Source organism: Hemibagrus wyckioides, linkage group LG08 (assembly GCF_019097595.1).
Source record: "Hemibagrus wyckioides isolate EC202008001 linkage group LG08, SWU_Hwy_1.0, whole genome shotgun sequence".
Classification (NCBI taxonomy): Eukaryota; Metazoa; Chordata; class Actinopteri; order Siluriformes; family Bagridae; genus Hemibagrus; species Hemibagrus wyckioides.
The window spans coordinates 13,726,038-13,749,272 of record NC_080717.1 but is presented as its reverse complement, the minus strand read 5'-3'; the positions used below and the strand labels follow the sequence as shown (position 1 = coordinate 13,749,272).

General features: G+C 41.2%; 1 protein-coding gene across 12 annotated transcripts in view; it reads left to right on the top strand.

The window, feature by feature from the left end:
* Window positions 1-23,235, top strand: part of drp2 (dystrophin related protein 2) — a 171,416-nt gene that overhangs the window by 70,091 nt on the left and 78,090 nt on the right. For 3 of the 12 annotated variants that reach the window (XM_058396902.1, XM_058396898.1, XM_058396893.1), the window contains exons 1-4: window positions 481-640; window positions 1,633-1,801; window positions 21,496-21,652; window positions 23,069-23,189. In XM_058396902.1, coding sequence (XP_058252885.1) covers window positions 1,755-1,801; window positions 21,496-21,652; window positions 23,069-23,189 — 325 coding nt within the window. In that variant the 5' untranslated portion in view covers window positions 481-640; window positions 1,633-1,754. Of the gene's footprint in view, window positions 1-468; window positions 641-1,632; window positions 1,802-2,049; window positions 2,115-21,495; window positions 23,190-23,235 lie in introns of those variants that run through there. The other 9 variants (XM_058396894.1, XM_058396896.1, XM_058396895.1 and 6 more) reach the window with 7 other exon arrangements.

Genomic DNA, 23,235 nt, shown 5'->3' with positions numbered 1-23,235 from the left:
TTCACTTGCTGCCTAATATCCCTCCCACTAACAGGTGCCATGATGAGGAGATAATCAGTGTTATTCACTTGTCAGTGGTCATAATGTTATGGCTGATCTGTGCATAATGTTATGGCTGATACAATGTACGGTGGTCCTATATGATGTGTTAGAAGCAGGAAAAATGGGCAAGCGTAAGGATTTGAGCAAGTTTGACGAAGAAGATAGATTCCCTTTTAAGTCTGGTTCCTCTCAAGGTTTATTCCTCATGTCATCATTAAGAATTGAATGGTTCCTCAACACTATTGCCTCTGTTTATTGCCCCTAAAAATAATTTTTTGTGTGCTTTTGGCAGGTGTGGTAACAATACTGCTGAGCTATTTGTAGTTTGGCATGGGGCAGGATGGTGACTAGTGCCTGCCTACTGGGTTGTGTGCTCTGCATTCCTGGCCTGGTAGGTGTGCTGGCAAGCGTGGCATGATGTAGAAAGCAAAGGACAAAGGCGTCTTTAAAATGAGAAGAATTATGTGCTATTTCAGCCATGCCTTTAGATTTAGACAGACAGTCTACATCAGACTTGATTACAGAAAGAGAGGAGATCAAGTAAGGGTATCTGTCTTTATATGAAAGCATTAGTTTCTTGGGTGGTCTCCACATTAAGGTAAGGCCTTTACTTACTATGTTAATCTGTTAAGAGATTATTGGGGGTATTGTTCACAGGAGGCTTAGACCTGTACTATCATTATATTTATGTTTGAAGAAAATAAATTAATCAATAGATTACTTAAATTACTTGACTATTGCACGTAATGGCATGAGACTGGGTTGATTTTTTATATATATATATATATATATATATATATATATATATATATATGCTCTTCGTATAATAAATGTTCATATAAACATCATGCCTCATTCAAGTGTTTGCTTGATATAGGGTCATAGTTTATTTGGCATGTTTCTTTCCTCATTAAAATTATATTCAATATATTATCCTGTATCATATGTTACATTGTTACCAGGAATATTTGAACATGTAAGTTTGGAGTCTGTCTAGCAGTAGGTTTGGAGTATTTTATCTGATATATTCCTAGGCTAATCAATTCTAAGACCAGACATTTCCATACATCTATCTTAGGAAACTAGGTTTAGCATTAATACTTCCAGAAAGTTCTTTGAACAGGCCAGGAATAGTATCTTTTGAGCAGTGTCAGCATCCAAGCAATCCAAGAGAAAACAAGTGCTTATTTAGGTCGAAGGTAGCAAAATGATTATGCCACAGAAATTGGATGACATAGTAAAAAAAGATATAGGCCTTGAGAGCTTAACAGCTTTCAGAATAGGTAACCCTATTGACAGGGTTACAGATTTTAAAAAGGTGAAGGGGTGAGTACATGGGTACTGTAACAGCAGTTGTAGTCCCCAGACATAAAGAGTGTCATGACCTGGGACTTGTGCTGTGCTGATTGTGTTTTATATACTGCGGATGTGCTTGGTATCCCTGCTGTTCTTTGAGTAATAGTAGAGGCATCCAAAAACACAACAGTGTAATGAGTGTTCCAACAGATAGATTAAAAGTGTTTCTGTTAGCTGTGAGTTAAAATTTAATTGAGATTTACACACAAATAATTCCATGTCTGTGTCTTGCAGCTGCAGGGCAGCCCTTGTGGCCAAAATGCCACTGTGTGCCCTGCAAGTTGGTGGGGGATCCTGAGGGGCTGGAGGTGCCCATTGAGTGCAGCAGGCACAACATCAAACATTCTGACCAAAACATGAATCTGTGCTGGACCGAGATCAAGCGCAAGTCCCACAATATCAGGTATCATTCACACTTTTGATTTAAAAAACATCTGCCCTTTGAACATACCCCATCTTTCAACAACATATTTTCTTGTGATTTTACTCTGAGTAGGCTAACAACAAATGTTTCATTTAGTTAACTTTGTTCTAGTTTATTTAAATTATGTTCTTTTATTTACACACGTAGGGTTGAATGCAGGTTTCAGTTACATGTACGTAGTGAGGATTTAATACTGAAATAGTGAAACTGTGCACATCTGTATTCAGACTTCACCTATTTGGAGAATTGTACAAGAATGGTTTGTGCAGGGTGGAGTTTTCATAAAATAGAGGTATGTCTAAGTTACGTGTGATTCTGAATTTTTGCATAGTATTGACTTAAGCAAGGGGCAATAAGTCTAGTGTCACTGTCTGACAGTTTGATGTTACCACAATAACACTATTATGTATGACTCTATCCGTTAATAATTAAATAATGACTGAACAAACAGGTACGCACATCAAATTTACAGAAAGCACTGTTGTTTTATTTAATTGCCAACATGCACATGCTATGATTTCATGATGGACCATGTGTAACAGCCAAATCCTTCAGAGAATACATGGAGTATTCACACCACTGGCCTTCATTTTTGGCTCTCAACAGCTGTTCTGGCCTGGGCTGCTGGAATGTTCTGTTACAATGCATCTGCCTAAACAGTCAGGCTTATGTTGCTACTAAACATTTTGTTCAGTGTGTTTAGGCTTTTTTCATCATAATCATTGATTTCTTGTGATGTAGTATAGGGTTATGTGGCTTTAGTTTCTGAGTGTTATTTGTTCTGAAGTAAGGACTTGAACATTTTATGGGAAAACTGAGAAGTCAACCCTTTTTCTCTAGAGCAATTTACCATAAACATCTTGCTTTGACATTATGTGTACTGATATAAAAGTCAAACCATCTTAGAAGGACAGAACAAAGAACCATTTTGTCATAATCAACAGACAGACATTGTTAGTATCACTCACACTGTACTAAAGTGTACTGTGGTCTGGGTGGAATGTGTTCGGGGGTTAGATGGGAGGAAAGAGGCTTGCTGGAATTTGTTGTCGTTGGTAAAATTTTAGTGGAAATCTTTCAGATGTCATCACAACCCTCCTTACATCCTACATGGTGCAGCTGTGAGGGGGTGCTGATTGCCCAGAACATTTTTCTCTCTCACTATTATCTGCCTACTGAGCACTGTAACCTTTGGGCTGCCTTATGAACCTTCTTTCTGTTCAGCAATGCTATTGTAATGTTCACTGTTCTGTTTATGCTTAATAGGTCTGTAATAGCATGATAATGTCTAATCAAACCCATCCAACTAAACATCAGGTATGCAGTATGGAATCTTTAATGCAGTGGCTCTTCAAAGGTTACATGGTTGGCAGATCATGTGGACAGCCACAAAAATGGGCACTTTACCACATCTACATGTACCCATTGCAGAAAACATAGGCATTAACACGTTAAACACATTAACACATTAAAGTTGTTCCTTTGCTTTCTAGTAGATTTTTGAGTGGGGTTGTGGAAATCATTAGTGAGATTGCCTGTATGCAGTCAGTGATTCAATTAATCCTAAAGTTGTTCAGTGGGGTTCAGTGGCTTGAGCCACTTGAGTTCTTCCACACCAACCTTGGTAATCCATGTCTTTATGGACGTTGTGTCAGGGAAGGCAGGTGAGGACCCAAATGCAGAACACAGTCAAAGTTCAAAATAAGAGTCTTTAATAAAGGAAGGCACTGAAAATGGCAGAGTTCTCAGACAACACCCAAAGGACAAATGGCAATCAGGGTTAAACAGGCTGGGCCGAATCAGCAACAGAAAAACAGTCCAATAATCCAAAATGGTGAGCAGGTTAACTACAATGCAGGCAACAGTCAGCAACAGCATACAGTGCAATAATTCAAATCCAGAGAACAGGAAAACATGGAGCAGGCAGAGTCAGTAACAGAATAAAGTCCAATAATCCAAATCCAGAGAACAAGAAAAATACAAGGCAGCCAGAGTATCAGCAACAGAAGCAAGGCAGAGTCAAAACCAGGCAGACTGGAGCGGAGGAAAAGGCAGGATGGCTTCTCAGAAGCGCAAGGCTGACTGAACAGACTGTCTGGCAAGGAGCATGTGCAGCCCGCTGGCTTATGTAGGGCTGACGAGCATAAAATGGCGGAAACTGGAAGTGACATCCTCATCTCAAACAATTTTTTGAAAAAGGTTATTGAGGTTCTGGGGTGCAGGGTTACGAGCGTCTACATAGCGACTCAGCTGACCCCATAGGTTTTCTATGGGATTCAGGTCTGGAGAAAGTGCAGGCCACTCCATTTGAGGTACCCCAGCCTCCAGCAGCCGCTCCCTAATGATGCGACCTCGATGAACTAGAGCATTGTCGTCCATGAAGATGAAATTAGGCCTGTGTTGTTCATGCAGGGGCACAATGACTGGATTAATGATGTTATTCAGGTAGTATTGGCTTGTCATTGTACCATTCACAAGTAGACACACCTGCCCAGACTGTAACCACCACCACCAAAGGCTTGTCTGGTGACAACAGTGGCTGATGCATAGCGCTCTCCTTGATGTCTCCAACATCGTTGGTGCTCAACGTGAATCGACTTTCATCAGAGAACAGCACTGAGACCCACTGGTCCCTTGTCCAGCGTAAACGCTCCCTGGCCCATGCAAGACGATGACTCCTGTGCCTGGTGGTGTGGTCAGGTACCCTTGAAGGTCGTCTAGCACGCAGACCATGCTGATGTAAATAGTTTTGGATCGTCTGACGTGACACTTGGGTTCCTCTCACCTTCCTTAAATGTGCCTGGAGTTGAGTGGTATTCATCTTCCGGTTCTGCAAGGCACTGTTCACAATGAAGAGGTCATCAAAGTGGGATGTGGCTGTTTAAATACTAATTCTAATTGAACCAGAATATTTATTGGTCGATTCATGGATCAAACACCAGTTGTGAATTTTGCTGTTAAGCACCTTGTTAGAGAACAGCAAGTTATGCAAAAAGTACTGAAACACTGAACAGTTGGACATGTGCATTAAAAAGTGTAGAGAAGGTCAAATTAAATTCACCTGTAAAGGTTATAGTGCATTTTAGGTGCATCCTGAAATTTCACCCGAAAGCCGAATATATTTAACTTTATGTGAGTAGTGTATGAATTGTGAACATGAAGCCATATTTAAAAAAAGAAAGAAATAAAGGGGAAAGAGCTTCATCCATCTAGTGGACATAGTCTAGTACTGCAGGAGTTTGGCCAAAACCATGTCTAGTTAATAGACTGATAAATGTAAAAATTAGTTGCGAGCCATTTGAGCGTCACAAAATCATGAAACTAAGCAGAATTACTCATAACCAGTTGTTCTTTCTATGTAAAATTTTTTGAAACATTAGGACTTTCCACTGTTAAGATATAAGAACATTAATTTTTTTCTATTATGTCCTCACAATAGCAACATCATTCAAAATATCACAAATTCCTTCACAGTTTCACATCAGCCATGTCCTGACATTATTCTGACCGATTTTCAACCAAATGAGGTGAAAGTAAGGGAAAACATTAGAGATTTCTAAAAGTGACACACTTCCTGCTGCCAGTTGGTGGCACTATGAGTGACACGCACAGTAGTCATGGCCATGTGATCAGCTTTCTTCTCTTAACATAAAGTTGAGGTTTGATGTACGTCACACAATATACACCGAAGTTATTAGCCACTTCCTGTTTCCTTTTATTCATCATAAGTTTAAGGGCTCCTCACGGCTGAACTGTTTGAGATATCAAAAATCCCTTATCAACTTTAGATCCTCAATGTGTTCAGGTCATATTGGACCCTGTTTGGTCAAAATCATACAAATCCCCTAGGAGGAATATATCAAATTCCATTGGGTGCGTTTTTCAGACATCCCAAAATAACTGACTTCCTGTTAAGCAGATCCCATGACAGGTGGATGAACGTCATTTAGCTCAATAAGATCTAAATTTATACCAGCTCTCATGCATATGCGTCCAAGTGAATATAAGCTGTTCAGCTATATTTCTGACAAAGTTCCAGGGGGTGCTGTGACAGCCCTGTGCCACGCCCGGGGACCAGCCACACTGCCCTTTCTCATACCCATTTACACTCTCTATGTGAAATATTTTGGAACATTAGGCCTTTCCACTCGTAAGATATGAGAAGATTCATTTTCTTCTATTATGTTCTCATGTAAATCGTCGCCATAGTAACACGATTAAAGATATCAACAATTCCTTCACAGTTTCACATCAGCCATGTCTTGTCATTATTCTGACTGATTTTGAACCAAATCAGGTGAAAGTAAGGGAGAAAATATTAGAGATTTCTAAAAGTGACACACTTCCTGCTGCCAGATGGTGCCACTATGACCGAGACTCACAGTTGTCATATCAGTGTGATCAGCTTTCAATGCTTAACATAATCCTAAGGTTTCATGTAGATCAGTTAATGTACACAGAAGTTATTAGCCACTTCCTGTTTTGTTTTATTCACCATAAGTTTAAGGGCTTCTCACGGCTGAACCATTTGAGATATCAAAAATCCCTTCGCAATTTTGCATTATCAATGTCTTGAGATCATTTTAGCCTGGGTTTGGTGGTGGTTGTATCAATTCCCTAGGAGGAGTATTTCAAATTCCACTGGGTGCGTTTTGCAAACAACTCAAAATAACTCAATTCCTGTGGATTAGACTTAACGACATGCAGTGTCAAAGTTGTTCAGTTCAATGAGATCTAAGTGTGTACCAAGCTGTACATGGATACGTGCAAGTGTGTATCAGCTATACAGCAAGATTTTCTGGGGGGCGCTGTAACGGGTGTGTGCCACGCCCAGGGCCGAGCCACGGTGATGTCCTAATGGCCGCAGATTCCAACCTGTCTGCTGATTTTCAAGAGTTCTTGAGCATGTTAAGGGGTTCAAAATGCCCCGAAAAGTTGAAAAAAATAAAATAAAAAAAATTATATATATATATATATATATATATATATATATATATATATATATATATATATATATATATATATATATATATAATATATTATTTTTTGTCAACTTTTCGGGGCATTTTGAACCCCTTAACATGCTCAAATGTCATGCTCATATATATATATATAAAATTCTAACGAAAACAATAGGGCTTCCGCACCTACGGTGCAAGGCCTCTGGCCTTGCTCCTTCGTTGCTCGGGCCCTAAAAAAAATGATCCTTATATATATATATATATATATATATATATATATATATATATATATATATATATATACACTATATTGCCAAAAGTATTCGCTCACCCATCCAAATAATCAGAATCAGGTGTTCCAATCACTTCCATGGCCACAGGTGTATAAAATCAAGCACCTAGGCATGCAGACTGTTTTTACAAACATTTGTGAAAGAATGGGTCGCTCTCAGGAGCTCAGTGAATTCCAGCGTGGAACTGTGATAGGATGCCACCTGTGCAACAAATCCAGTCGTGAAATTTCCTCGCTCCTAAATATTCCACAGTCAACTGTCAGCTGTATTATAAGAACGTGGAAGTGTTTGGGAACGACAGCAACTCAGCCACGAAGTGGTAGGCCACGTAAACTGACGGAGCGGGGTCAGCGGATGCTGAGGCGCATAGTGCAAAGAGGTCGCCAACTTTCTGCAGAGTCAATCGCTACAGATCCACAAACTTCATGTGGCCTTCAGATTAGCTCAAGAACAGTGAGCAGAGAGCTTCATGGAATGGGTTTCCATGGCCGAGCAGCTGCATCCAAGCCATACATCACCAAGTGCAATGCAAAGCGTCGGATGCAGTGGTGTAAAGCACGCCGCCACTGGACTCTAGAGCAGTGGAGACGCGTTCTCTGGAGTGACGAATCGCGCTTCTCCATCTGGCAATCTGATGGACGAGTCTGGGTTTGGCGGTTGTCAGGAGAACGGTACTTGTCTGACTGCATTGTGCCAAGTGTAATGTTTGGTGGAGGGGGGATTATGGTGTGGGGTTGTTTTTCAGGAGCTGGGCTTGGCCCCTTAGTTCCAGTGAAAGGAACTCTGAATGCTTCAGCATACCAAGACATTTTGGACAATTCCATGCTCCCAACTTTGTGGGAACAGTTTGGAGGTGGCCCCTTCCTCTTCCAACATGACTGTGCACCAGTGCACAAAGCAAGGTCCATAAAGACATGGATGACAGAGTCTGGTGTGGATGAACTTGACTGGCCTGCACAGAGTTCTGACCTCAACCTAATAGAACACCTTTGGGATGAATTAGAGCGGAGACTGAGAGCCAGGCCTTCTCGTCCAACATCAGTGTGTGACCTCACAAATGCGCTTCTGTAAGAATGGTCAAAAATTCCCATAAACACACTCCTAAACCTTGTGGACAGTCTTCCCAGAAGAGTTGAAGCTGTTATAGCTGCAAAGGGTGGACCGACGTCATATTGAACCCTATGGATTAGGAATGGGATGTCACTAAAGTTCATATGCGAGTCAAGGCAGGTGAGCGAATACTTTTGGCAATATAGTGTATATATATATATATATATATATATATATATATTTTTTTTTTTTTTTGTCAACTTTTCGGGGCATTTTGAACCCCTTAACATGCTCAAATGTCATGCTCATATACATATATATACACACTATATTGCCAAAAGTATTCACTCACCTGCCTTGACTCGCATATGAACTTAAGTGACATCCCATTCCTAATCCATAGGGTTCAATATGACGTCGGTCCACCCTTTGCAGCTATAACAGCTTCAACTCTTCTGGGAAGACTGTCCACAAGGTTTAGGAGTGTGTTTATGGGAATTTTTGACCATTCTTACAGAAGCGCATTTGTGAGGTCACACACTGATGTTGGACGAGAAGGCCTGGCTCTCAGTCTCCGCTCTAATTCATCCCAAAGGTGTTCTATTAGGTTGAGGTCAGAACTCTGTGCAGGCCAGTCAAGTTCATCCACACCAGACTCTGTCATCCATGTCTTTATGGACCTTGCTTTGTGCACTGGTGCACAGTCATGTTGGAAGAGGAAGGGGCCAGCTCCAAACTGTTCCCACAAAGTTGGGAGCATGGAATTGTCCAAAATGTCTTGGTATGCTGAAGCATTCAGTGTTCCTTTCACTGGAACTAAGGGGCCAAGCCCAGCTCCTGAAAAACAACCCCACACCATAATCCCCCCTCCACCAAACTTTACACTTGGCACAATGCAGTCAGACAAGTACCGTTCTCCTGACAACCGCCAAACCCAGACTCGTCCATCAGATTGCCAGATGGAGAAGCGCGATTCGTCACTCCAGAGAACGCGTCTCCACTGCTCTAGCGTCCAGTGGCGGCGTGCTTTACACCACTGCATCCGACGCTTTGCATTACACTTGGTGATGTATGGCTTGGATGCAGCTGCTCGGCCATGGAAACCCATTCCATGAAGCTCTCTGCGCACTGTTCTTGAGCTAATCTGAAGGCCACATGAAGTTTGGAGGTCTGTAGCGATTGACTCTGCAGAAAGTTGGCGACCTCTTCGCACTATGCGCCTCAGCATCCGCTGACCCCGCTCCGTCAGTTTACATGGCCTACCACTTCGTGGCTGAGTTGCTGTCGTTCCCAAACACTTCCACGTTCTTATAATACAGCTGACAGTTGACTGTGGAATATTTAGGAGTGAGGAAATTTCACGACTGGATTTGTTGCACAGGTGGCATCCTATCACAGTTCCACGCTGGAATTCACTGAGCTCCTGAGAGCGACCCATTCTTTCACAAATGTTTGTAAAAACAGTCTGCATGCCTAGGTGCTTGATTTTATACACCTGTGGCCATGGAAGTGATTGGAACACCTGATTCTGATTATTTGGATGGGTGAGCGAATACTTTTGGCAATATAGTGTGTATATATATATATATATATATATATATATATATCTATATATATATAGATATATATATATATATATATATGTGTAAATATTCTAACGAAAACAATAGGGCTTCCGCACCTACGGTGCAAGGCCTCTGGCCTTGCTCCTTCGTTGCTAAGACCCTAAAAAAAATAATCCTTAGAAGAACAAGAGGGCCCTTCGCACTGCTAGTGCTTGGGCCCTAATAAATAATAATCCTTAGAAGAACAAGAGGACCCTTCGGACTGCTAGTGCTTGTGCCCTAATAATCCTTAGAAGAACAAGAGGACCCTCTGCACTGCTAGTGCTTGGGCCCTAATAATCCTTAGAAGAACAAGAGGGCCCGTTGCACTGCTAGTGCTTGGGCCCTAATTATCCTTAGAAGAACAAGAGGGACCTTTGCACTGCTAGTGCTTGGGCCCTAATAATAATCCTTAGAAGAACAAGAGGGTCCTTCACACTGCTAGTGCTTGGGCCCTAATAATTCTTAGAAGAACGAGAGGGACCTTCGCATTGCTAGTGCTTGGGCCCTAATAAATAATAATCCTTAGAAGAACAAGAGGGCCCTTCGGACTGCTAGTGCTTGTGCCCTAATAATCCTTAGAAGAACAAGAGGACCCTCTGCACTGCTAGTGCTTGGGCCCTAATAATCCTTAGAAGAACAAGAGGGCCCTTCGCACTGCTAGTGCTTGGGCCCTAATTATCCTTAGAAGAACAAGAGGGACCTTCGCATTGCTAGTGCTTGGGCCCTAATAAATAATAATCCTTAGAAGAATGAGAGGGCCCTCTGCACTGCTAGTGCTTGGGCCCTAATAATCCTTAGAAGAACAAGAGGGCCCTTTGCACTGCTAGTGCTTGTGCCCTAATAATAATAATCCTTAGAAGAACAAGAGGGCCCTTCGCACTGCTAGTGCTTGGGCCCTAATAATCCTTAGAAGAACAAGAGGACCCTCTGCACTGCTAGTGCTTGGGCCCTAATAATCCTTAGAAGAACAAGAGGGCCCTTTGCACTGCTAGTGCTTGGGCCCTAATAAATAATAATCCTTAGAAGAACAAGAGGGCCCTTTGCACTGCTAGTGCTTGGACCCTAATAATAATAATCCTTAGAAGAACAAGAGGGCCCTTTGCACTGCTAGGGCTTGGGCCCTAATAATCCTTAGAAGAACAAGAGGGCCCTCTGCACTGCTAGTGCTTGGGCCCTAATAATCCTTAGAAGAACAAGAGGGCCCTTCGCACTGCTAGTGCTTGGGCCCTAATTATCCTTAGAAGAACAAGAGGGACCTTCACACTGCTAGTCCTTGGGCCCTAATAATAATCCTTAGAAGTACAAGAGGGCCCTTTGCACTGCTAGTGCTTGGGCCCTAATAAATAATCCTTAGAAGAACAAGAGGGCCCTCTGCACTGCTAGTGCTTGGGCCCTAATAATCCTTAGAAGAACAAGAGGGCCCTCCGCACGGCTAGTGCTTGGGCCCTAATAATCCTTAGAAAAACAATAGCACCCTTCGAACTGCTAGTGCTTGGGCCCTAATAATAATCCTTAGAAGAACAAGAGGGCCCTCCACACTGCTAGTGCTTGGGCCCTAATAATAATTCTTAGAAGAACAAGAGGGCCCTTCACACTGCTAGTGCTTGGGCAATAATAATCCTTAAAGAACAAGAGGGCCCTCTGCACTGCTAGTGCTTGGGCCCTAATAATAATCCTTAGAAGAACAAGAGGGCCCTTTGCACTGCTAGTGCTTGGGCCCTAATAATAATAATTCTTAGAAGAACAAGAGGGCCCTTTGCACTGCTAGTGCTTGGGCCCTAATAATAATTCTTAGAAGAACAAGAGGGCCCTTCACACTGCTAGTGCTTGGGCCCTGAATATAGTTGCAAGCAACGATGATCAGGCCCAAGCAACGGCACCATTGCCCCCCAAGCTCACCAGACACAGTGGGCACAGTGGGTACATGCATTTAAAGGGGAAATACCAAAAGGACAAAAGTGGCAATTTGGGTCTAATGAAAGTGATCACAGCAATGCACACTGATGGGAAAAAGGACACTGACTCTCCCTCTGAAGTATATTACTATATCAGTTTATATATATATATATATATATATATATATATATATATATATATATATATATATATATAATGTCACCCAGAAGTGTGCTTTAGCTCTTCATTTGAATCTATCAGTCACGAAATTGGCTGGAGGTCGTAGCTACAATTGACACCATGTGATGTCGAGTCGGCCGATCGTCCCAGATATTGAACATGCCAGATATCTGGATTTTGTCTGCGAGGTGTCAGCGATATGTCAGAGAGCCTCTTTGATGCGTCGTTGAGTAGTTCACACATAAAGATTGCCGAGCGCTGATCACCCGCTGATTTTCCCATGATTATAGACCGATCTGTCGGCGAGCTCGTTAATTTGCAAATCGGGCTTAAATCGAGCTTAAAATCCTGTAGTGTGAACTAGGCTTTAAGGTGTGAATTGTGGGCAGGGCTTACTAATTTATATTGAAGGCTCCCCTGTAGCGGTTTGCATGTAGCTCTGCCAAGACCTGTTAATATCTTAAATAGTAAGTGTCTACTCACATACTTCTTGTTCTGTTACATTTTAACTTATACTTAACCTCATTTTGACTAGACCACAGACATGTGCCTCAAACCCATCTCTGTTGTTACATCTTACAGACACAGGCATTCTCACCCACAAAGCAGAGGTCATGTTTCCAGCCATCTCATCTACCCTCCCCTGTTGTCTCAGTCACAAACAGCGGTGGTAGGTGGGCTCTGGAACTGCCAATCTGCTGTAAGGAAGGCTGATTTCATCTCAACTTTAGCCTCCCACTATTCCTTTGATTTTCTGGCACTAACCGAGACCTGGATATCTCCACAAAACACTGCTACACCAACTGCTCTATCCTGTGCCTATGCTTTCTCTCAGGTCTGTTGTCACAGAGATGGAGTTTCCCCAGCTACAGACATGACTGCTACCCCACTTCACATCTCAGATCATCACTTGGTATTCTTCAATATCATTCTCCCAGTCCTACCCAAATGTAACTCCCAGCATCCCTCTCTCATCCGCTGGAACCTTCACTCTATCTCTCCTTCCTGTGTAGCTTCCTGCACTCTTTCATCTCTTCCTGACTTTGACTCCTTTTCCTCCTTACCCCTAGACTCAGCTACAGACACTATTCTCTTCTCTGTTTCATCAACCATGGACCTTCTCTGCCCTTCAACCACTAAACGCAGGAAGACTTCTTGTCCTGCTCCTTGGCTGTCAGATGTGCTTCGCAACAATTGGAGAGAACTACGAACAGCAGAGAGGAAGTGGAAGAAATCTCGACTGGATGCAGGTCTCACCTCTTATCATACACTTCTGTCCAGATTCTCTTTAGACGTGACTTCTGCCAAGACTTCCTTCTACAAGGAAAAGCTTGAAGCTCCTGCACAAGATCCCTGAAAACATCTTCTCTGCACTACTCAACCCTCTGACTCCACCTGCTCCATCCTCCCTGACCGCTAAAGATTTCGCCACTTTTTACACAGAGAAGATTGAGAAGATCTGCCAGACCTTCACGTCTGCCCCAACTTCATCTACATTACACAGTCAGGACTCAGCTACTCCTTCACTGAAGCATCTCTCAACCATAGCAGCAGAAGAGGTTTTGCAAATAATCCACTCCTGCAATCCTACCACCTGCTCACTGGATCCAATCCCTTCCACTATGCTCCAGACCATCTCACCTGACCTCCTGCTCTTCATCACCACAGTCATCAATGGATCCATAACATCTGATCAGGTACCAACTGCCTTTAAGAAAGCAAGGGTTATCCCTTGAAGAAACCTGCTTTGGATCCCTCTGACATCAGTAATTACAGACCGGTATCACTTCTCTCCTTTCTTTCACAAATTCACAAAAAAATTGTTTTTAATCAGCTGTCTGACTATCTCTTGCAGAATAACCTCCATGATCCCAACCAGTCTGGCTTCAAAGCAGCACATTCCACAGAGACTGCCCTTTTGGTGGTCAATGAGAAACTACATGCTGCTAGATCAGCCAAGCTGTCATCAGACCTTTCTGCAGCATTTGACACAGTTAACCACAAGACTCTCTTGTCCACCCTCAGGAGTATTGGAATTTGTGGAACAGCATGGGAATGGTTTGCTTCCTACCTGGATGGTCGCATATATATCAGGTAACACGGAAGGGATTGACATCTGCTCAACACAGACTATCTACTGCTGTCCCACAAGGCTCACTTGGTCCTCTCTTTTTCTCCCTCTACACCCACTCTCTTTGCAAAGTCATATCCTCACATGGCTTTTCATACCACTGCTATGCTGATGACGCCCAACTTATCTTCTCCTTTCCTCCCTCAGATACCACGGCTTTTGCTCGGATCTCAGCGTGTCTGGCAGACATTTTATCTTGGATGACAGCTCATCAGCTGAAACTTAATCCCAGCAAAACTGAACTGCTGGTCATCCCAGGTGATTCATCCCCAGCCCAGGACCTTGCATTATCTCTGAACAACTTGATGATCTCCCCTTCAGCTGCTGCTTGCAACCTTGGGGTAACCATGGACAATCAACTGTCCTTTTCCACTCATGTCAGTTTGTTCTGTACAACATTAGAAGGATTCAACCATTCCTATGCACACAGGCTACTCAAGTGCTTGTTCTGTCTCTGGTTATTTTGAGACTGGACTACTGCAACTCCTTACTGGCAGGTCTTCCTCTGAATGCAATTCGTCCACTGCAAATGATCCAAAATGCAGCTGCACAGCTTGTCTTCAACCTGCCTAAGTTCTCCCACACCACCCCACTGCTGCGTTCCCTCCACTGGCTTCCCGTAGCTGCACGCATCAGATTCAAAGCACTGATGCCTAGAAAACCAAGAATAGACCAGCACCAGCACTCAAAGATCTTATTACTCCTCACACTGCACCTTGCTCTCTCCGATCCACTAGCACTGCCCATCTCTCAGGGTAATAGGTAGGTATTCATCTAGACTCTTCTCTGTTCTGGTACTGAGGTGGTGGAATAAACTTCCCCTAGATGTACAGCCGAGTCACTGACTGTCTTCAAATGACGTCTGAAGATCTACCTTTTCCTGAAGCACTTAAACTAGCTCCTATTTTTCCCTGTTTTTATGTATTGTTACATGTTTAAAAACAAAAAAAAACAAAACAAAAAAACCCCACCAATTTTAGGCTAATGGTATCCTAAGTCTGTAACCTATTGAACCAGTGTTAATGTATTCATTGATAGAGACTTAAAGCACTTTTGTACGTCGCTCTGGATAAGAGCGTCTGCCAAATGCCAGAAATGTAAATGTATACATTATATATTGATATATATGATGATATTATGATAATAATATGATAATATTAATAATATTTTAGTAATATAATATACATCATACAGTACTATTTTTCTTTTCCTGAAATGTATATACATTTTTTGGCTGACTCTGTATATATAAATTGTGAACATGACATAGTGGACATAGTGTAGTACTGCAGGAGTCAGGCCAAAACCATGTCTAGTCAATGGAATGATAAATGTAAAATTTTGTTTTGAGCCGTTTGAGCATCCCAAAATCATGAAACTAAGCAAACGTACTCACAACCAGTTGTTCTTTCTATAGAAAATGTTTTGAAACATTAGGACTTTCCACTGTTAAGATATAAGAACATTTTCTTCTATGTCCTTATTTAAATCCTCACCATAGCAACATCATTTAAAATATCACAAATTTCTTCACAGTTTTACATCAGCCATGGCTATTATTCTGACTGATGTTGAACCAATTCACGTGAAAGTAAGGGGCAAAACATTAGATTTCTTAAAGTAACACACTTTCTGCTGCCAGTTGGTGGTGCTATGATAGAGACTCACAGTAGTCATGTCCTTGTGATCAGCTTTCTTCTCTTAACATAAAGTTGAGGTTTGATGTACATCACTCAGTGTATGCAGGGGTTTCATATAAAATTCAAATTTTATACATAACTGTACACAGTATGATATGCAGTTTGTTTGACCCTTGAAAAGGAAAAAGGAATAAGGGCAGAAAAAAGACAAGGATAAAATGTAAAATATAAAATATGAAATATAAAATATAAAAACTACAAATTTCCACAGTAAGTAAATGAAAATAAAATCTAATATAAATAAAATAAAATAGAAATAAAGTAAGGTAGGATATATATGTATACAGAATATGTATATAAAATATAGAATATATATAAAAAAAATTAAAATGTATAAAACTGTATTATACAGAACAATATAAAGTGTATAGATTATTAGCCACTTCCTGTTTCCTTTTATTTGACTTTTCTTCAATTATGTTCTTATGCAAATCCTCGCCATAGTAACACAGTTCAAGATATCAAAAATTCCTTTACAGTTTCAAATGTCTTGACATTATTCTGACTGATTTTGAACCAAATCAGGTGAAAGTAAGGGAGAAAATATTAGAGATTTCAAAAAGTGACACACTTCCTGCTGCCAGTTGGTGGCACTATGACCGAGACTCACAGTTCTCATATCTAGATCAGCTTTCTATACTTAACATAATCCTAAGGTTTCATGTACATCACTTAATGTACATAGAAGTTATTAGCCACTTTCTGTTTCCTTTTATTCACCATAAGTGTAAGGGCTCTGTCAGGAACTCAGAGCCCCCTCTGAGTGGACATACACTATATTGCCAAAAGTATTCGCTCACCCATCCAAATAATCAGAATCAGGTGTTCCAATCACTGCCATGGCCACAGGTGTATAAAATCAAGCACCTAGGCATGCAGACTGTTTGTACAAACATTTGTGAAAGAATGGGTCGCTTTCAGGAGCTCAGTGAATTCCAGCGTGGAACTGTGATAGGATGCCACCTGTGCAACAAATCCAGTTGTGAAATTTCCTCGCTCCTAAATATTCCACAGTCAACTGTCAGCTGTATTATAAGAACGTGGAAGTGTTTGGGAATGACAGCAACTCAGCCACGAAGTGGTAGGCCACATAAACTGACGGAGCGGGGTCAGCGGATGCTGAGGCGCATAGTGTGAAGAGGTTGCCAACTTTCTGCAGAGTCAATCGCTACAGACCTCCAAACTTCATGTGGCCTTCAGATTAGCTCAAGAACAGTGCGCAGAGAGCTTCATGGAATGGGTTTCCATGGCCGAGCAGCTGCATCCAAGCCATACATCACCAAGTGCAATGCAAAGCGTCGGATGCAGTGGTGTAAAGCACACCGCCACTGGACTCTAGAGCAGTGGAGACGCATTCTCTGGAGTGACGAATCGCGCTTCTCCATCTGGCAATCTGATGGACGATGTACTTGTCTGACTGCATTGTGCCAAGTGTAAAGTTTGGTGGAGGGGGGATTATGGTGTGGGGTTGTTTTTCAGGAGCTGGGCTTGGCCCCTTAGTTCCAGTGAAAGGAACCCTGAATGCTTCAGCATACCAAGACATTTTGGACAATTCCATGCTCCCAACTTTGTGGGAACAGTTTCAGCTGGCCCCTTCCTCTTCCAACATGACTGTGCACCAGTGCACAAAGCAAGGTCCATAAAGACATGGATGACAGAGACTGGTGTGGATGAACTTGACTGGCCTGCACCTCAACCCGATAGAACACCTTTGGGATGAATTAGAGCGGAGACTGAGAGCCAGGCCTTCTCGTCCAACATCAGTGTGTGACCTCACAAATGCGCTTCTGGAAGAATGGTCAAAAATTCCCATAAACACACTCCTAAACCTTGTGGACAGCCTTCCCAGAAGAGTTGAAGCTGTTATAGCTGCAAAGGGTGGACCGACGTCATATTGAACCCTATGGATTAGGAATGGGATGTCACTTAAGTTCATATGCGAGTCAAGGCAGGTGAGTGAATACTTTTGGCAATATAGTGTATCACCAGGTGGAATTTAGTTTGTGTCTATTTCTTTTAGCTTTCCATAGTCTTACCCAATAAACTAAATAACTATCGAAAACTTAGTCAAAATAAAGGAGCTCTCAGTCAGCAGATGAGAAGAAGCAGGTTTCTTTATTCAGCCATGCAGTCAATCACATGCATTTCTGAAGAGAGCAGCTGGTCTGAAAATCCCCAAAAATTCCTCTCTACTTATACCTTGGGTGCCCTATGGTGCCTCCTTCTTTAAATTTGAATATGTTGAGCAGTTTCCCATTATTTTCATGTTTGAGCTAATTTGGCCCCTCCTCACTTAATTTACATATTTTCCTATTTCCAATTATTTTGTTGCTTGTCCCGATACCGTCCCTAAATTGAGATCATCATCCCCTTGATGACATCACTTTTTCCCCTCTCAAGTTCCCCTTATTTTTAGGCTAATTTGGAAAATTTTAAGAAAAATAGTGCCTACATATAAGCGCCCACTTCCTTATCAACTTCATTTGACCATGAGCTCTTAAGCTGCCCACATGAGTCATCTTGATCGTGTATGCTGTTTTCCACAACGATGTGTAAGTACCCTGACCTTTTCTCTATGTTATCTTGACATTTCATTAAATGATTAATCTAAGTTAGATGCACTTCTATTTTTAATGTAAATAAGCCTTGCCATTATACTGTTTCTCATCCTCTGCGCTTCATTGCCATTAATTACTGATGTTTCAATGCTGCTGATTACCATAGACCAGGTCACAATACCCAACAGCCTACCACTGTTTTGACTATGTCACAGTAACCCATCTAGCTTACTGCCCACACTGCCTTCTCCAACCTTGGTGCATATCCTGGGCCCTGAGCCTTTAAGCATTTTGTTAAGCATTTTGTTAAGCATTTGTTAAGCCTTTAAGCATTTTGTTGCCTTGCCATCGTGAGGGACTATTGGGATTAGGGACTAGGACTAGGGACTAGGATTAGGGACTAGGACTAGGGATTAGGACTATTGGGACTATAGGGATTATTTTAGCAGGCAGCGAGAAGCTGCCTGCTAAGCCTTGTTTAAGATTACATAGTCACACGATATGCACCTCACTCATCCCATTCTATTTTTCCCTCTAGCTAAGTCAGCCCGCCATGCTATCTTCTTCATGCTATCTAAGTCCCAGGGGTGCTCTGTGACACTATCGCCAGTATCAGCTGTCTTGCCTGGCCATTGAGCTTACTGGTTTCCTGGAACACCTTTCTGAAACTTCTATACCCGAGTCTTCCCACCTTGCTCATCACATCGTGAGGGACACCATCTGTCATGATCAGATCTCAATTCTTTCCCAAAACCCTTGACCAGTCCACCCAGACTTTCTACTGGCATTGGACACGCACCACTTCTCAAGGCGTCCAGACTGAAGACTTCCTTATTGAGATCTCTTCTGATGATTCTTCCTCTGACACTTCTTCACCTCCTAGCTCTCCTGACATTCCCCTGCCTTCTCCTGGCTTTGTGCCTTCACCCAACTCCATACCTTCTCCCCATCCCGAGTATTCACCTCCAATTTCCCTCACTGATTACTCTCCCACTTCTCCTCAGCAGCCTGAGGTCCCTGAGGTCTTCTACTACTGACCCATCCGGTCCCACTGATCCCATTGGATAGGCTGACTGAGCTGTAACTCCTAATGTATCAATAAAGTTCTCTCTCCTTTTTCCAGTCTCAGTGTGGTTATTACAATAGTACACTAATATTAATAGTTGTGCATGGTTATTATAAATTTGCATTAATCAAAGCCAGCTACTAATCAATAACTAAATAATTTTGATAGATAAACACTACTTTTAGGCAGAGTATTGCTAATTTACAGCAAAGCATAAAATTTTCTCCGACAGCTCCTCACAGCTGAACCGTTCGACATATCAAAAATCCCTTCACAATTTTGCATTATCACTGTCCTGAGATCATATGAGCCTGGGCTGGTGGCAGTTATATCAATTCCCTAGGAGGAGGATTTCAAATTGCATTATGTGTGTTTTGTAAACAACTCAAACTAACTGACTTCCTGTGAATTAGACTTAATGACATACAATGAGAAAGTTGTTCAGCTCAATTAGATCTAAGTGTCTACCAAGTTTTACATTGATATGTGCAAGTGTGTATCAGCTATGCAGCAAAATTTTCCAGGGGGTGCTGTGACGGGTGTGTGCCATGCCCAGAGCTGAGCCACAGTGACCTAATGGCCGCAGATTCCAACCTGTCTGCTAATTTTCATGAGTTTTTGAGCATGTTAAGACCCCCAAAACGGCCTGGATAATTGAAAAAAAAATTAATTTAAAAAAAAAAAAAATCTTTAAAGGAATAATAGGGCCCTCCGCACTACAAGTGCTTGGGCCCTAATAATTTAATTGAAAATTTGGGTGGGCCATCCCTTGTTCTTTGGGATTTTTGCAGAAACTGTAGACGTATTCTGGAAGGTTTCTTATTCCAAAGATAAGACGAGATTATTTTATTTAAATAAGCAAATAAAGGGATTTCTTAATGTATATTTATAATTTAATATAAAAATGTATGGACAGTATTCAGTTTAATTACATTGATCCTATCAATTGAAGAGGTTGGGAGCTTAGACCATTTTTCAGGGGATATCCTAGTTTTTTCTAAGAGGGTAAAGTTGAGCTTAAACAGCTCAGAGATATTTCTCAAAACCACCACACCACCAACTTAAACAATCTCAGAGCAAAATCTTGCCATTTGTGTTTTGATATTATCTGACTGTGGGAGGATATCAGTTCAGTTTTAACCAGCTGAAGAAGTGAATTGTCTGAACTTCCCATTCCAAAACCATGGGCATTAATATGGACTTGGTCCCCTCTCTGCTGATATAACAGTGTTCAACCTTTTAGGAAGCCTTTCCACCAGACTTTATAATGTGTCTGTAGGGAATTGCTTGTTCATCCATACAGAGCATTACTGAAAGAAATGTTCAGTTCAGTCCAGTTCGTCCCATGGGTGTTTAGTTAGATTGAGGTCAAAGCTCTGTCCAGGCCACTCCACCAACCTTAGCAAACTAGATAATTATAAAGCTAGCTTTGTGCACAGGAACATTGTCATGCTGAGACAAGAATTGGCTAAGACACGTAGAAAATTGCGTGCTTCCAACTTTGTGGCAACTGTGGGCATGGTGAGATGTCCTCATACAGTACCATTGGTCATATAGTGTATTTTTAGTGACAAGATTTTAAAAGCTATCTTGTTGGATCAGGGAATATACAGTTTTGCTATCTGTCCACACCAAAAGTTGAAATGTCCAAATTAATTTCCAGTTAAATTTACCTAGCTAGTTAGCTGTTTAGTCGATTTTTAGCATTACATGGCAGATGCTACAAATTTTGTCTATGTGATTCTGTAAAAATCTCTTTATTCTCATACTTACCAAAATGAGAATGTGAAAATGTTTAGGAAGGTAGACCAACAGATGAAACAGGCAAAACAGATAATATACTGTATATATTCAATTCAATTTTAATTTTGTTAGTTGTAATACTTCTAGAACAGATACATGCGGTTCCCTGTTTTAAAAACCACCAACCACTACTGGTATCCAGGCAGCCCAAATGAACACAGCTGTTCTAGCAGTTTAGCAGTTCTAGTATAAACGTAAATGCCATACTGATGGAGTACTAACACACAATTCCAGCTATGCTTGCCAGGGGACTGTATATTTTATTTATGCCATATATTATGACATTGTAAAAGTGATTCCTGACAGTGTTCTTTTTCAGATTAATGAAAAAATTTAAAATCATGTCAGAATAATGCATGCAGATACATTATTTTACAGTATTTGCATTATTTGTAATTTATACATTTAATCTTTTATTGTCTTGCCAGGGTACGTCTGGAGGCATTCTCAGACAGCAGTGGGAAACTGCAGCTGTCACTGCAGGAAATCATTGAATGGCTAACAACTAAAGATGAGGAGCTATCGGAGCAGCTGCCTATAGGGGGTGATGTGGGGGCTGTGCAGCACCAGCGTGAATTCCACCAGGTAGTATCACACTAACACACATACAAACACAAAATGTTCATCAACATTTACATGCCTTCCCTTAGACAAGTTTATATTTTTTTCAGTAAGCTTTGATATTGTATGCTTAATGCTGTTAATCCACCCATTTATCAAACATTTGAGGGACAGGACAGCAATAAGCTTTTTGGTATAGTAATTATACTTGAGCATTCACCTATATAATCAGACTGATGTTAGATACTAACCAATTATCAAGCAATTGCAATGCTAAATCATCTTCTTGCCTGTGGATAGCCTTACTGCATCCCTTAAATTGAGATCCAGATAGAGTAAAATTAGCATATATAATATAGATTGTTAAAGAGATTCAATGTAAAGAAATACGATCAATCATTGCCCTTGAATTGGTTGTGAAGCATCAGCCATCCAAATTAAATTCCAGAACACACACACATACACACAGCCCCACTGACCCTATTATTTCACATTAACCACATACATTCATATCCACTCACATCTAACCATCATAGTCCTGTTCAGTTTTCCTTTCAGTGTGTGTGTGTGTGTTTTGTTAACCCTATGCTTTGCAAACACTTCAAAACATATTTATATGTTTGGTAAAAGCTTCAAGGTCAGTCAAAAAATTCTGTATACTGTAAATGTAATTCACTAATGTATTTTACATTTTGTTTTCACAATTTTAACGAGTCTGTATTCTGTGTTTCTTATCATATATATTTCATATCATATTTCTTAGCCAGCAGCAGAACATTATAAGCTAAGGACAATAACTCTTTTGTTTGTCCGGTTTATTTGGGAATGAAGATATAAACCATTGTGATGCATTGAATGAGTAATTTCTGTTTGCCTTCATTCAATATGAGGCAATATGAGATTTTCCAGTTTGGCTTTTTACAACTGAATAAAACAGTGGGCACAGTAAGTGAACTAAGTGACAGCCATCAGTAATTGTAGACCGAAGTGTTCAGACTCCTCAAAGGTATAGTAGACTACTATTGTACTATTGAAAGACATTGTATTGAATTAACTGACTGGAGTAAATTATGGGGAATTAGATGGGGCTTTTTACTACTTAAATGCTGAATAGGAATTAGTTGAGGGTTCAGGTTACTAGGAATTACTTTGCCCTTGGTAGTGTACACAGCTTTCCACTCTAGGGCTCCCTTTTCATGTATGAGGAAACTTTGTTGGAAAATATTTCTTGGAGGCAGTTGCTTTGTGGTAAGGCTGGCTGATTATTCCATGGATTTGGCTCTCCATATGGATAAATTTGTTTTGCAGCCAGCAATCTAGCAATTATAAAAGGGTTTGTGTTTAGAGAGAAGGGTGTGTGTTTTAGCAAATGTGTGTGTATTATATGTGTGTGTTTATGCATGTGTGCCACTCAGTAGAGATTTCTATTTATTTATGCAGGCCTTTATGGAGGATGTGAAGTCCAGAGGGCCCTTTATCTACTCAGTGCTGGAGTCAGCCCAGGCCTTCTTAGCCCAGCATCCATTTCAGGAGCCTGATGAGATGCTGCCAGATGGTAAAGGTCTGCTGCTATTTCTGACCACACTCCTCCACCACACACCAGCTAC